This window comes from Pecten maximus, chromosome 4, assembly GCF_902652985.1.
Source record: "Pecten maximus chromosome 4, xPecMax1.1, whole genome shotgun sequence".
NCBI classification, from domain to species: domain Eukaryota; kingdom Metazoa; phylum Mollusca; class Bivalvia; order Pectinida; family Pectinidae; genus Pecten; species Pecten maximus.
The window spans coordinates 14,797,720-14,813,135 of record NC_047018.1 but is presented as its reverse complement, the minus strand read 5'-3'; the positions used below and the strand labels follow the sequence as shown (position 1 = coordinate 14,813,135).

The 15,416-nt window shown below is 35.6% G+C and overlaps 1 protein-coding gene across 1 annotated transcript in view; it reads right to left on the bottom strand.

Annotated features, from left to right (window-relative positions):
• Positions 1 to 8,348: 8,348 nt before the first annotated feature.
• The window catches only part of LOC117325330 (glutamate receptor ionotropic, NMDA 3A-like), a 70,883-nt gene continuing 63,815 nt past the window's right edge, over positions 8,349 to 15,416 (bottom strand). The window contains exons 5-9 of the mRNA XM_033881471.1: positions 13,985 to 14,138; positions 13,484 to 13,768; positions 12,337 to 12,462; positions 11,986 to 12,050; positions 8,349 to 11,410 (exon numbers count right to left, since the gene is read on the bottom strand). Of these exons, the coding sequence (XP_033737362.1) occupies positions 10,342 to 11,410; positions 11,986 to 12,050; positions 12,337 to 12,462; positions 13,484 to 13,768; positions 13,985 to 14,138 (1,699 nt within the window). The 3' untranslated portion in view covers positions 8,349 to 10,341. The remainder of the gene's footprint in view (positions 11,411 to 11,985; positions 12,051 to 12,336; positions 12,463 to 13,483; positions 13,769 to 13,984; positions 14,139 to 15,416) is intronic.

The window sequence follows — 15,416 nt, the reverse complement described above, 5'->3', positions numbered from 1 at the left end:
TTATCCCTTGGTTGAGAAGGCTACCGAGCAACTTTACGTGTTTAGTCTTAATGGAAATATAAATCCTGTTTACTGAGAGTCCTTAAATTATCAGTACAAGTACAATTTGTTGTGTGATGATATTGTATGCATTGTGTATTTCCGGTACACGTTCAATTTACAGTGTGACGATACTGTATGAGTTGTTTATTTCCGGTACACGTTCTATTTACATTGTGACGATACTGTCTGATTGTTTATTTCCGGTACACGTTCTATTTACATTGTGATGATACTGTATGAATTGTTTATTTCCGGTACACGTTCCATATTTAGTGTGCTGATACTGTCTGATTGTTTATTTCCGGTACACGTTCTATTTACATTGTGACGATACTGTATGAATTGTTTATTTCCGGTACACATTCCATTTTCAGTCTGATGATACTGTCTGATTGTTTATTTCCGGTACACGTTCTATTTACATTGTGATGATACTGTATGAATTGTTTATTTCCGGTACACGTTCTATTTACATTGTGATGATACTGTATGAATTGTTTATTTCCGGTACACGTTCTATTTACATTGTGATGATACTGTATGAATTGTTTATTTCCGTTACACATTCCATTTTCAGTCTGATGATACTGTCTGATTGTTTATTTCCGGTACACGTTCTATTTACATTGTGATGATACTGTATGAATTGTTTATTTCCGGTACACGTTCCATATTTAGTGTGATGATACTGTCTGATTGTTTATTTCCGGTACACGTTCTATTTACATTGTGGTTACATTGTCTGAGTACACGTTGTTTATTCCCGGTACATTTACAGTGTGGTTACATTGTCTGAGTACACGTTGTTTATTTCCGGTACACGTGTCGTATGTTAATGTCATGTTGACACAATAGATTAGTGATACAGAATGCTGTTCTTTGTTATCGGGCGTCTGTGAGTATATATACGTTGGACAAAATGACATCCTGCTGGCAAAGTTAAGGAAAATCTCAGCACCAGGTGACACACGTTGACATAAGGTTCGATAAACTAAATTATGTCAGGTCTGTGGGGGAATAAATGATCCAATGGACTTCATTATTTCCGAGGTACAGGGAATGTAATGCTTCAGTATCAAAATAAATTAGCTTGCTATTTAGTTTTGTTGTAACGTAACCTAAATAAAATATTCATAATCCACAAAACTAGTAAATACGTACATCAATAGAAAAATGTATCAAACTTCAGTATGGCATATGGTAGTGTAACAGTGTTTGGTGGTATAATACTGGTGTTACAAAGAGTTAAAATCTATGTCTTATGATACCGGTATTATGTATATAGAGTCTAAAATCCATGTTTTATAATACTGGTGTTATATAGAGACTGAAATATATGTGTAATAACACTGGTGTTATATAGAGACTATAAAATCTATATGTTATAATACCGGTGTTATATAAAGTCTAAAATCTGTGTTATAGTACTGGTGGTATAGTGTATAAAATTTATGTGTAATAGTATTGGTGGTAAAGTGTTTTCAATCTCTGTGTTATAGTATTGGTGGTGTAGTGTATACAATCTCTGTGTTATAGTATTGGTGGTATAGTGTATACAATCTCTGTGTTATAGTATTGGTGGTATAGTGTATACAATCTCTGTGTTATAGTATTGGTGGTGTAGTGTACACAATCTCTGTGTTATAGTATTGGTGGTATAGTGTATACAATCTCTGTGTTATAGTATTGGTGGTGTAGTGTACACAATCTCTGTGTTATAGTATTGGTGGTATAGTGTATACAATCTCTGTGTTATAGCATTGGTGGTAAAGTGTATACAATCTCTGTGTTATAGCATTGGTGGTAGAGTGCAGAAAATCTCTGTGTTAAATCTATGTGTCATATACCAATACTGTATTGTGTCTATAAACTATGTTAATAGTATTGTACTGATGCGGTTGTTGAGTGGACGACGTACTATTCGTGTCTCCATAATGACAAATGGTCTGTCAGCAAACATATTCTTTTTCATTACAAAACCACTCTAACTCAACAAGTGTGTTGATGTATGTCCTTGGTCTGATAGCTTCGGAGTGAAGGAGTTAATGGTAAATAAACAACCTCCATTGACCTCTTCACTTGCCATTTTTTAATAGACAGCTTCCAATCATAGGTTTGTCTGCTGCTAAAGCCATGCAACCATGAATATGTTCAATATGTACCGATAAATTCAATAACTCACTAAATGAGATTACCGGATCTGAGGATGGTACAGAACTGTCCAGTGGATATCGACCACCTTAGTATTGCTGTGGAGAAGGATGCGTCGTCGGCCTCACGTCAATTCCCCCCAGATATCCCTAATCCAATCTGGACAACCGACTCTAAATGTACGAAAATGTAACACCACTTCGTGTCCATTGATACTCGAAATGAAGCCAAACGTTGATCATAAACCTAAATACGCCGCTTATCTGGACGCGAACATTGGCCCTCTACACGACGTCGCCATAGAAATGTATCTGAACGAGGATACCCTTGTGTACAATGTACAGGATTTGGCTTCTGTAAATAGTGATGATTTTTGTATCTAAATCTATTACATGTATTGAACTGATGCTGGGTCTGTTTAATGTTTAATGTTGTTGATACATTCATTATTTTGTTACGTCTTTTGTTGTTGTGTTTAATGTCTGTATTTCATATTTCATTTTGTGATATAACAAGAATTATCCAACTACGTACGCCCAGATATGGAGAAACAACATCTGAAAAAATGCTGAATAGAAAAGCTAATTGTGTTATGTTACTGCATATATATAATAGTATAGATGATTGTGTGGTGTGTGATACCAATGATTCAGATGATTGTGTGATGTGTGAATATAATTACGTAGATGATTGTGTGTTTAAAACAGTCTAGATGATTGTGTACGTATTGTGTGAATATAAGAATACAAATGATTGTGTATTGTGTGAATATAATAATGTAGATGATTGTGTGTTAAAAACAGTTTAGATGACTGTGTATGGTGTGACTACAATAGTTCAGGTGGGTATGGTATATTAATGTAGATTAATGTAGTAAGTAGCAACAATAATTGAGATGATTGTATTTACTGAACAATATACTAATCACGTGGAATAAGGCCAACATTTATTATCTCAAACTTTACCGGACATGACCTCGCGTATCGATCCTCTGTTATATCTCTGTTAAATAAGCAGGTGATTCCGTAGGAAGTCTGGACCAGATATATCAACTGTCGGTCAGTTATGTCCAGTAATGCTCGTACATATAAGAATTGTACTAATTGAACTACCCCGCACTCCATCGGTAGCTTCAGAGTGTACTGGATCGGTAGCTTCAGAGTGCACTCGATCGGTACAATGTAGCTACTGAGTTAACTCGGTCGGTAGCTACAGATCTAGAGTAGTGCAAGCGATCGGTAGATTCAGAGTGGTGTACTCGATCGGTAGCTTATATAATTAAGAGTTTACTCGATCGGTAGTTTCAGAGTAGTGCACTCGATCGGTAGCTTCAAAGTAGTGTACTCGATCGTCTGTCATCGATACAATGTCGTCTATACTTTACGTCGGTATTCCCTATTTAATGTTTTTCATCGTTAACTAGATTACAAACTGGTTCTCGGTCTTAGTTTCGCAACTGTCCACTAGGGCTGCGTTGGGCAATTTAGTACAACAGAGTGCTTTTTGAGTAGCGATACTAAAACCGAGAAGCAGCCTAATATATTTTCGTCCATGAACGGCAAAATTGCGGTCTTCGTTACTTCTTTCTGTGTAATATGATTATTTCTTCTTAGCGAATAAAACGTTTGTATTATATCATATGCACATTGGTAGGATTGGACAATTTCTCACCATTTATTGGATATATTGACTTATTATACCCCCCAAAACTACGTAATATGTATAGGATACTAATTATTTCATTTTTGTTTTACAAGATAATTTTATCAGTAAAAATGTCTTATCAAAATGACACAATAATTTATCAATTATTATCATATTGTTCATGTTCAAGTTTTTTTTTATTGAATAACGTCCACATGCTATTACACTTACTAAATTTAATTATGAAATTTTCCTTCTCGGAGCCTAACGACTGCCAAGCTTATCGCTACGGATGAAATGGATGGCAGGCAAATAACTTTGGTTGATCAGAATTGTAAAACAAATACAATGTTGTTTATGTTCATCAGACATTGTTACACAATATAATGTTACATTAGACATTGTTACACAAATACAATGTAACGTCAGATATTGTTACACAAATACAATGTAACGTCAGACATTGTTACACAAATACAATTTAACGTCAGACATTGTTACACAAATACAATGTAACGTCAGACATTGTTACACAATACAATGTAACGTCAGACATTGTTACACAATACAATGTAACGTCAGACATTGTTACACAATACAATGTAACGTCAGACATTGTAACACTTTGTTTGTTGCAGTTTATATTGATGATCAATTTTGAGTTTGTGAGACGGTATACTCAATTTTATAGACAAAATAAAAAGTTCATTTTCTAGTATCACAGCTGATTTCAATGATACAACACGATATAAGAGAAGGTGATACAGGAAAATGTTCGCAATAAGAAAAAGTACTGAAATGATAAAACAAATAATACGTATTCATCACAGTTTATTTAGAAAACGATGTACAATTTGTTCTCAAGTATAAATGATTCGAGAATCGACCAACTTATGTTATGTACATGGGTAAACTTGGTTTATTAAGGGAGTAGCTGCTGATATTTATTACAGTCACGTGACTGTTTAAGTGATAGAACAGAACAACAATTTCAAGCAAACATTCAGAATGGGATCCCCATGATCCGTATCGTCACATAAACAATACTTAATCTCCAAACGTTCTAGAAAGATGCATAGTACATATCTGTATAGTGCAATCTGATAATATCAACGTGTATACACACTTTAAGTCTGCATATGGAGAAACAATACCTCCATCTATCCCTCAACCCTTATCGTTATCCGGACAGTGTTCTCGTTGAGCCATCAAATGAACCTGATGTTGACCATTTTGCTATGATTTCTGCACTCGATACTAGAGTTTCCGTGACAGATCATTATACGCTATCATATACATGTAAACGTATAGCTTCAGCTTGCCACCAAAAGTGGATATTCTGTACCCCCAGTTTCGATATCACGTAAAGTTTTAACTAATTGAGGCAGGATTTTTTGTCTTGCCTGTGTTGTCCTCATGGGACACTTGCGGCAAATACCATTGATCATTGTTCGAAAATGCTTTAGAAATACTATGTAACAACCGTATAGGCCCTTGTGTTTGTCCAAAGGGAATGTTTCTGTTATAGTCTGCTATTCTAGAATGTTTGCACAGAGACTATTCTGTTTAAGTACCAATTTTCGGCCTTACATCCCTGTCAAAGCTGTGTTAAAAATATTTTAAAGCAACATCAGCGTCTATACAACAGAATAATATTTTTCAAATAAAACAAATTAGTTTATTTTTGGGGTGTGCTTATCAATTTATAAAGATCCTTTGATAAATGATACGCGCTAGATGGTGTTCCAAGGATGTGAATTTCCTAACCGCAATGGTGTGTGCTCGTTAAGGAATAAGTGGGGCCAGGAGTATCAGAGAAGGTATGTTTACACTTCCAGCTACAAGATCAGTCATTTTATAAGTATACTCTGGCGAGACAAGTACAAAATCTAGCTCAGGAATAATCTAAAATCGAAATGTCGAACTCGACATAAACAAACCTACCTTATGTGGCACTCCTAGGGGCCACACAGTAACCTATGGGTAGCTTCACTCTCACTTGATATTTGGACAAATACTGCGTCCTTACTGGTCTCTCTCTGATTCTCTCTAATAAACAAGGGAGAGTATAGCGTAACACAGGATAAACTAAAATATGAAATATAGGATATGGTAGGACGGGATCCGTGAACGTCTCGAACAGTAATTGTGGACAATGTTTGATAGTAAAATGGACAAGTTGCACTAGCGTACCTACAATGGCATTGATAATATTACTTCAATAAAACAGAAGAAGATGTTGAAATAAGTATTTCTTCAAATTATATGGTTACTTAATTGTATACTTAATTATCCACTTACTAAAACAAAAGTCTCAGTCGATTTGATTAAGATTAATTTGCAATCACATTAAATCTTCGGAAATTATTGTTATAAACCGTAAATAACACAATGAAGATCAGAAACACTAGCCCATACCTCTAGACATTAAGTAAAATAAACAGTAATGGTCTGATCAGTACAGTATATTGAATATTTTTATGTAAACATTTGTTTTTCTTGTACGACGCCATAACGCTATTGGAAGCTTCAAACAGCTTTCCATAACACCTTATATAATTTGTGTTGTAGCCACTTCTACACATTTACATGGATATTGTGAGAACTATAAACGGGACTTGCGTGATAAAAGTATCATGATACCGTATTGTCATACGAAGTGAATTCTGAAATGTAAATGTATTTTGTCTGGTGGTACATGTTATATTGCTATATCGACTCCACCGATGACCTTGTGATGACGTGGTATGTCGAGCCACAACAAAAATTAATGCACATGTACTATCACATCTCCTACACATACACTGTCTGTGACTTATAAATCATCAACGCAACTGTTTGGGAGACAAATATGACTACTTGTAAAACTTGGCAGTTATAAAATAATGTATTGCATATGACAAGTGCTGTTATCGGTCAGTCATATTCCATAGTCAACCATAGTCGTGTACACGAAACAGTACAATGAATTCCGAAGTCTACCCGGCACATTCGTCCACACGAAACGTTACAATGAATTCCGAATAGTCAAACACACACACATACACACACGACATTGTACAGTGAATTCTTAATAGTCAAACACACACACATACACACACGACATTGTACAATGAATTCCGAATAGTCAAACACACACACACACACACACACACACACGACATTGTACAGTGAATTCGGAATAGTCTGCCAAACTCAGTCCTACATACAAGAAACTGTAAAATGAGTTTCTAAGTATTAAATATGGTCAATTGTTATTCGAAGGTTTCTTAAGTTTAATCGGACTTTTCAAAACTCTGATATATCGGCGGACTAACATCGAGAATCCCTGCCATACTGAAAATAGAGGTTCAAGCCGACCTGCCATTGGCTCGGCATTTCGTCGCATGTTTTCAACTATGCAATACCGTCGTTGGGTAGAAAACACATAAATCGAAACAGCAAGCATGTTTTCGTCCATACAGCCATACACGTCAACATACACAGACATATCAATCCTACCATTTTATAATCAAACTCAAAACATTTTGCGGCTATATCTGTAATGGCCGCGTTCATGCGACCTGATGAGATCTTGCATGACACAGGACAATCCTCATGCTGAAAATAGTTACTAATGAGACATAAATCACATGATTCACATTACAAATATGGCGGCGAAATGTTTGGAAACTCTGGATTAAAAAACGAGTGGAATGTTTATGTGTGGTGATATGCATGTCTGTACAGTCAGGTATGTCGATCTCTCCATACGACGGTATTAAATAGTGGAAAACATACGACGAAGTATCCTATCAGATTTGTCAAAGACTGATTGAAAATCAGAAACCATCGTATTAGATCAGTTAATGAGCAAATATTCGATAAAACGACTTGCACTTCCTTATAATGAAAGACATTTTCTCGCATGCACACAGTACAAGATGAATTTATCTCGTGTTATTAAAATCAGCTGTATTTCCTTATAATGAAAGACATTCTCTCGCATGCACACAGTACAAGATGAATTTATATCGTGTTATTAAAATCAGCTGTATTTCCTTATAATGAAAGACATTCTCTCGCATGCACACTGTACAAGATGAATTTATCTTGTGTTAATAAAATCAGCTGTAGAAGACATCTGAATCTAAAAATTTTGCATCCGAATTCGTCCATGTTACATCAATTGTAGTGACGAGTAGAAAACACGTATAGATCAGAAAGGGAATAAAATACATTTCATACACAACAAGCAAATAATTAACATCTTCATCAGACTTCATTTAAACTTAATTACACACGGTATCTGCCAGGATAATGGGGCTATTCTTTACACAATAGGATTCGGTACCATTTGTTTGTTTGTTTGTTTATGTTTTACGGCCCATCGACAACTAGGGTCATTTAGGGCCAAACAATATACTAACATGTTTTATTTTTAAAGTTAAAATCAGATAAAATTTGTCATTTTTAAAAAGCATCCGTATTGTATATTTAAATCATTATGATAAAAAAGTTGGTTAAAAATGGTAAAATATGTATATGTACGAATAGATTATGTGAACTTTGTTATATAAATAAAACGTCAAAGACAGTAACGTAAAAGACATCAAAGTCTATAAAATAGAATGGGATTCGGTACCATAAAAACTCCTCCTCCAAACACGTTGGTGAAGGGGAGATCACTCTAAGTCTATGAGAGTACTGCTATTCGATTGCGATCTCCTACATTCAGTAATATGGAAGGGTACATAAACACTTCAGTTTGTTATCTTAGTACACTTAATACGTTTGTTACCCAATAATTATACGATGACAGTATGATATTTGAAAAAAAAATTGGAGTGCTTCATTTTAAATCATATTTTGCTGTAATGAAGTAAAATGATACGATATCAGTTTACAGTCGATTACCTTAATCCTTGGTCTCAACATCTAAGTATCAGTACATCAAATCTGTCCAAGCGACCGTCTTTCTTAGGCGGCCCTCTGTTGAAACAACCATTTAAATCCCCCAAAGCATTACCATTACTAGGTACTAAATACACAGAAAAAATATTTTGCAGTGTTTGTATAGATGTATTTTTAACGTATTATTCATAATGATTGGCACTTTTTATAGCAAGTTATTTAAGATTATGTATATTAAGGGACCATATCTACATTGTATATCTAATCAGGGAGTCCGCACGTTTATTTCAACTTCCCGTAAGTGGTCTCTTAAGGATCTGCTATGGTGAAAAGTAATTTTATAAACCTAACTAAAATGTTAAATCTCATTTTAAAGGGAAGAATACAGAGATATCAAAAATGAAAAGAAATTAATATGTTGGTGTTTGTTTTTGAGCTATTGTTGATCAAAGATAAGAATTTGACATAATATGTGATTTTAGGTGAATTCTGCTCTTTTGACCATACATATAAGAAATCAAAGCAAAATCTTAATAGTGTATTATCAGATATGTATGAATCTTCTTTGAATTGACAAAACTAGCATAGTCTTTTTAAATTTAGAAGTTAAATTGATCTAGGCAATTATTTTCTAATCAGAACAGAAATTTATGTAACCCCTTCGCCTAAATTTTGAAGTATAAAATACCCTATTTTTCACCTTTTTTGCTAGATTTAACTGTATTATATACCTACAAAATGTTTTCCTGATTCCTTAAACTTGGATTCAACACATAAAATCAGATGCATGAAACATTACAAGACAAATCGAAGACAAGTTACCTTTTGGGAAGACGAGTGATATAGTATGAGATTTTTTATGGATTACTATAAACTCGATATCAAAGTATCTAAGTTTAGCCTATATATACATATATTGGATTGACCAGGAAAATATCAGAAATACAATATAGTAAAACATCGTTAATACCTTCATCAGATACCCGATATGTTATACAAAAAGACATCCAGGGAGTTCTAGTTGGTGGTAAAAACAGATAAATATATCGTTCTAGTCTGAACAGTAGTTTGAAAATGAAGATTTGGCACAGGTCATTTTTACGGTAATGCAGCGATGCTCAGCATAACCTATATATACTCACTCAACATTAGTTTGTTTAACTTATCATTATATTCTTACAAAGACTGAAAATGCTAAGTTTATCAGAAACATGAGTGGTGTACAAACAGAGCACCACATAACCACGAGAAACCAATACATTTGATATAAAAAAAAACAGATGACATCTTAAAATATGTCAGACAAAATCAATCGCAGTTATTTCCCTTCACACACACTTTTCATATTTTGTGCAATTACGGACGGACGCACGTGGTGCTGAAAGTCGCCGTACTGTGAGAGCAATGAACGTTATTAATTTGAACCAAGCTCAAGGACATTAAACCGAGCTCAGAGACATTTAAGCAAGGCTTAGGATACATGAACCGAGGTCGGGACACGTAAACCAAGCTCAGGGAATTCACAATCCGTATTAAACACAGTATACAACATCACCTCTACTTTTTTGTTATCCTAACCATCATCACTCTTAACGTCTGCGCCGAATTACTTCACAGCCGAGTACACAATAACTCTGAGTCTAGATCCTCCTCATTCCCTTTACTCGCCCGTCTTTTATCAACCATCCGAAGAAGTTTTTTCAAATGTGCATTCTGCAATGTCACTCTGTTGAGTTTCGTCTGAAGTTCGATTTCAGATCTTTTCCATAGGACCATTAAGTCTTCTTTCGAGAGTGCATCTACTGCGCATTCATCCAAAACTGACGACGACTGTCGACGGAACTTTGCTATCGCATGCCGTCTAATCGTCGACTTTACTCGGTTGTCCTTCATTTTTAAGGAATGTTTGTAATAATTGACATTATCATTATCCCCGGAATCGCTGAAATCATTACCAGGAGAGGATATAAGTCTCGCGGTGTCTAACGTTGTCTGATCAAGTATCGATGACGTCATAGAAGGACTACTTTTATGGCTTTCTTTTCTCCGGTGTGATACTTCCGGTGAACGATTTTCCATGGCCGGAAGAGAAGGCCATGTTCCAAACTTTCGGTGTAAATCATTGTGCGTAGTTTTATCAGGAAAAGTGTTGTCTGAAAGTTTTTTCTCCGGACACTTTTTTCCAGAAAATTTTTTATCTGCAAATTTCTTATCCAAGACTGTCTCGGGGAATATCCGATTATCCGAAATAGTCTCAGATAGTATCCGTTTAGTCCTAGCTTCTCGTATCACCGGATCTGCCTCCCGGACGGGATATTTCGCCGACGCGTGTCTTTTCCATAAACAATTTACCTGCACCCTTGGACTTGCATCCGGTTTGCTGCCCTGGTGAGTGTCTAAGCCGCCTTCCTCTAAACGTTTAAGATTGTTTGGTGTCGACTGAGAACTGGGTAAGACTTCGACTGTCACTAGTGTTGACGAGACATTACCAATGGGCGTTTCCTGTTCCTCACACGATTGTTCGTCCTCAACTGTGAACTTTACATTATCAAATAAGGAATCCTCGTTCTCGTTTTCGCTTTCCTCCGCGACCTGATAAAGTGCCCCGGATGACGATGTTGAGAAGATGACACTGTTTTCGTTAGTGTCATATATCGGCTTTTCCTGGTTCTTCTGAGATCTATGGTAAAATAGTAGAAGATAATATTATACAGACTGACTTCTGAAATCTGTGGTGGGAATGATATGAAAGCAAATAACAGTAAAATAACTTAGATTATGCAATATGTGGCAATAAAAGCAGGAAATAATCGCACAATAACTAAGCTTACTTTTAATAAATGACATGTATACATACATTGTGTATGTGGTACCAAAACCTCTTATCATTACACATATACAACGCCATACAAAAACACTGCCTCTATTGTGTCATTTAAATTGTAAAATGGTTTATAATTTATTATGTACTTTTGTCGTTTTCCAAACTAACGTACTCGGAAGGTGCAGCCTTACACTAAATAAAGCAAAGTTTAAAATGATTCCTGTTTGTGTACACATCTTAGATATAGACATTAAAACGCTTTTCATTATTCTACTTTGTATTGGATTAAAACATTATTGTTTATTCTTTAAAATGGAAAAGTAATATTCAACGCGCGTACTTTGAAACCATCTTTCTAAGAGGCAAATTCCTTTTGGCGAAACCAAATTCACAGAGCTAGACCAAACACAGTTTAATAGTGTCAGACTTACCTCATGATACTGTCAGTGAGATCCATAAACCGTAGTCCGGTTGTGTCGTTCTGTGGCGGAACTTTCTGGAAAATGATGGGGTTATACTTTAGGACTTTAGCTTCCGCTATAGACCTCGCTATCTATATTGATTAATTAATTTATTCTTTTATTAATTTATCATGAGATAAATTAACACTGTATCTGGATGAAATTGAAATAAAACGCCGTAATATATCAGAATTGACTGTTTTCCAGGCAACTATCCTAAATAAGAACACGTATGCATCGTGACGAACAATAAAATTACAAGGGATAAAATGCGCTTAGAAACTTGTCAACGTTTGCTACACGCGTGTGTTATATACTTACTGGCCTGCTTAGCTCGTTTTTCTGGAATAGTCTAGCGAATTGTCTATCCTTCATAAGTTTGACCATCTCTCGAGCTGTCTGTTGAGGTGACACCAGTTTTTGACTCATTATAGTCCGATAGAGACGCTGAAGGGAGATATATTACATTACAATTACAGTCATCATACATTACCAGTACTGTCATCATACATAACCAGTAAAGTAATCATACATTACCAGTACTGTCATCATACATTACCAGTAAAGTCATCATACATTACTAGTACTGTCATCATACATTACCAGTAAAGTCATCATACATTACCAGTACTGTCATCATACATTTATACAATAGAAGAGAGACAACATTGCCGGAACTGTCATCATATATTACCAGTAGTGCCATAATAAATTACCAGTAGTCATCATACATTACCAGTACAGTCATCATACATTAATTTACATTACCGGTAGTGTCATGATAAATTACCAGTACTGTCATCATACATTACCAGTCGTGTCATAATACATAAACAGTATCGTCATCATACATTTGTTCAATTGAAGAAAGACTACATTACCAGTACAGTCATCATACATTACCTGTACTGTCATCATACATTACCTGTACTGCCATCATACATTACCAGTACTGACATCATACATTACCTGTACTGCCATCATACATTACCAGTACTGACATCATACATTACCTGTACTGCCATCATACATTACCAGTACTGACATCATGCATTTGTATAATTGAAGAAAGACTACATTACCTGTACTGCTATTATACATTACCTGTACTGTCATCATACATTACCTGTACTGCCATCATACATTACCTGTACTGTCATCATACATTACCTGTACTGTCATCATACATTACCTGTACTGTCATCATACATTACCTGTACTGTCATCATACATTACCTGTACTGTCATCATACATTACCTGTACTGCCATCATACATTACCAGTACTGACATCATGCATTTGTATAATTGAAGAAAGACTACATTACCTGTACTGCTATTATACATTACCAGTACAGTTATCATACATTTACACAACTGAACCGACAGGAAGCTGTAATTAACAAGCGAATCAATGTTATTCAGGTAATGATTCTACGCAGTTTCAAATAATGGCCGGGTTTTACTACCTGATTGATGAACTCGAGGTTACGACTTTTCCATTTGCTGTTGGAGCGTTTATTCCTGATGAAAGGCACGAGGTACAGGTAGATGATATGCTCTAGTCCAATCAGCATGACGGCGCAGAATACGGCACATACCAAGCCAATAAAGAGACCACCCGTGTGTTCCAACCCATACTTGATGTAGGTGTTTCTTTTGGAACTACATTCACGGCGGTTGACATACCTCCGCTGGATGTCGTCAATGTATCCACTCTCCAGGTAGGTCATGATGAGTGCGGAGAGGCGGTCCTGTAACATCGTAGGCATCGTGTTATACACCATGTGAAAAATATTGATATTATTATTACTTACACATACGATGTCTTTAACATATAAATACAAATATTAACATATTTAACTCTACTAGTATCAAAATTGACGACCTTTGACAAACAGGAAAAACATAGCAACTGTTGTTCGGCAAAGTCTCTCATGTCATCAAAGTATATCGTTTTGTAGACCTACCCTCAGCCAGACATCGTTTTTGTTAAGGCCAAAGCCGTACAGATTCTCTCCAAACTCCCGACCGGAAAAGATAACGGAACAATTTGTATCGTACACAGAGACTGCGTATTCCAGGATGGTAGTGTCGTCCAAGTACACCTCGGGCCCTCCACTTCTACAATAACCAAACACGGTAATATATATATTATATCTCGGAGTTATCTCCCTTCGGCCTGCTTCTTGTTTCAGTCAGATAATAATAAATGAGATATCGAGAAGAGTATCAAATTTCACACAAAAATACATTTTGCCTCTAAATGTCTATTCCTTCTTCATTGACTTTATTAGACATTGTATCAAACTTGACCAGGAAAATACTTTCCTATAAATAGCATTGTGTAAAGTCTGTACTGGAACGAGTAACGCAATAATATTGAAAGAGAGGCTGCTATGTCACATTGGTTCCGGTGAGACTAGAGTGCCCTTTTGTCAATTCCATATTTTGATAATTATCTAACTTTGTTTGATACTTGTTGCGTCGACAATACAATATTTTGAAATTGAAATAACACACAAACAAATCCCACCTGTACCAATTACGCACGGTCTGCCTGGTCATTTTCTCTCTAATTTTGTCATGCACTCAGTTGCTGTTTTCTTTCAAGCATTGTCTTGTTTACATCGAACATCAGCTTTCGCACTGTATTATGGGATTAGGGAGCCCTATATGGGAATCTAATTTGCATGTTATTACGATTAAGATCGGTCAGGGATTTCTATATATATCTAGTATTTACACAGTTCTAGGACTTTAATATATCTCTAGAATTCTATTTAAACTTTATGTTACGTTCTATTTTGAATTAAAAGACGCCACATGTCGGAGTTAACAGGACACATACGGAGTTGGAATGTACATATTCAGTACAGAAGGGTATTATACAACACCAGTACAGACATGGAATCAGTGAGTGATTATAACGTTATATGTATGTCAATATCGACAGTCCGGTAACATATTGTTTTACGCTGATTCAACTTGCCTGCTAAATAAATACAACACCTGCCGTGTATACACAGTATATGGACGAGATAAAACGCAACCAATACTATTTGTTTTAGTCTGGTAAGTCAGACATTGATTGGGGAAGCTTTCAGTAAACCGATAGGTAAACGGTTACCGTGTAATCGATAAAAAGTGGTATACTATTACAGCATACTGTAATTAGGGACTATTTTCATCTAATGATATAGTTTGTAAATACACTAGATAGATGTTAGGTATGAGCTGATTACGCACTGTTAATATCTAAAGATAGTTTGTACGGGTGTTATATTCATAACACAGAGCCAGACGATTTTTTAGTCGCCAACAAGATGGCTTCGTGATTACAAACACGACTTGTCATCAATGTTGATAGCATACATAACAGCGAATCATAGTGGTCAACAG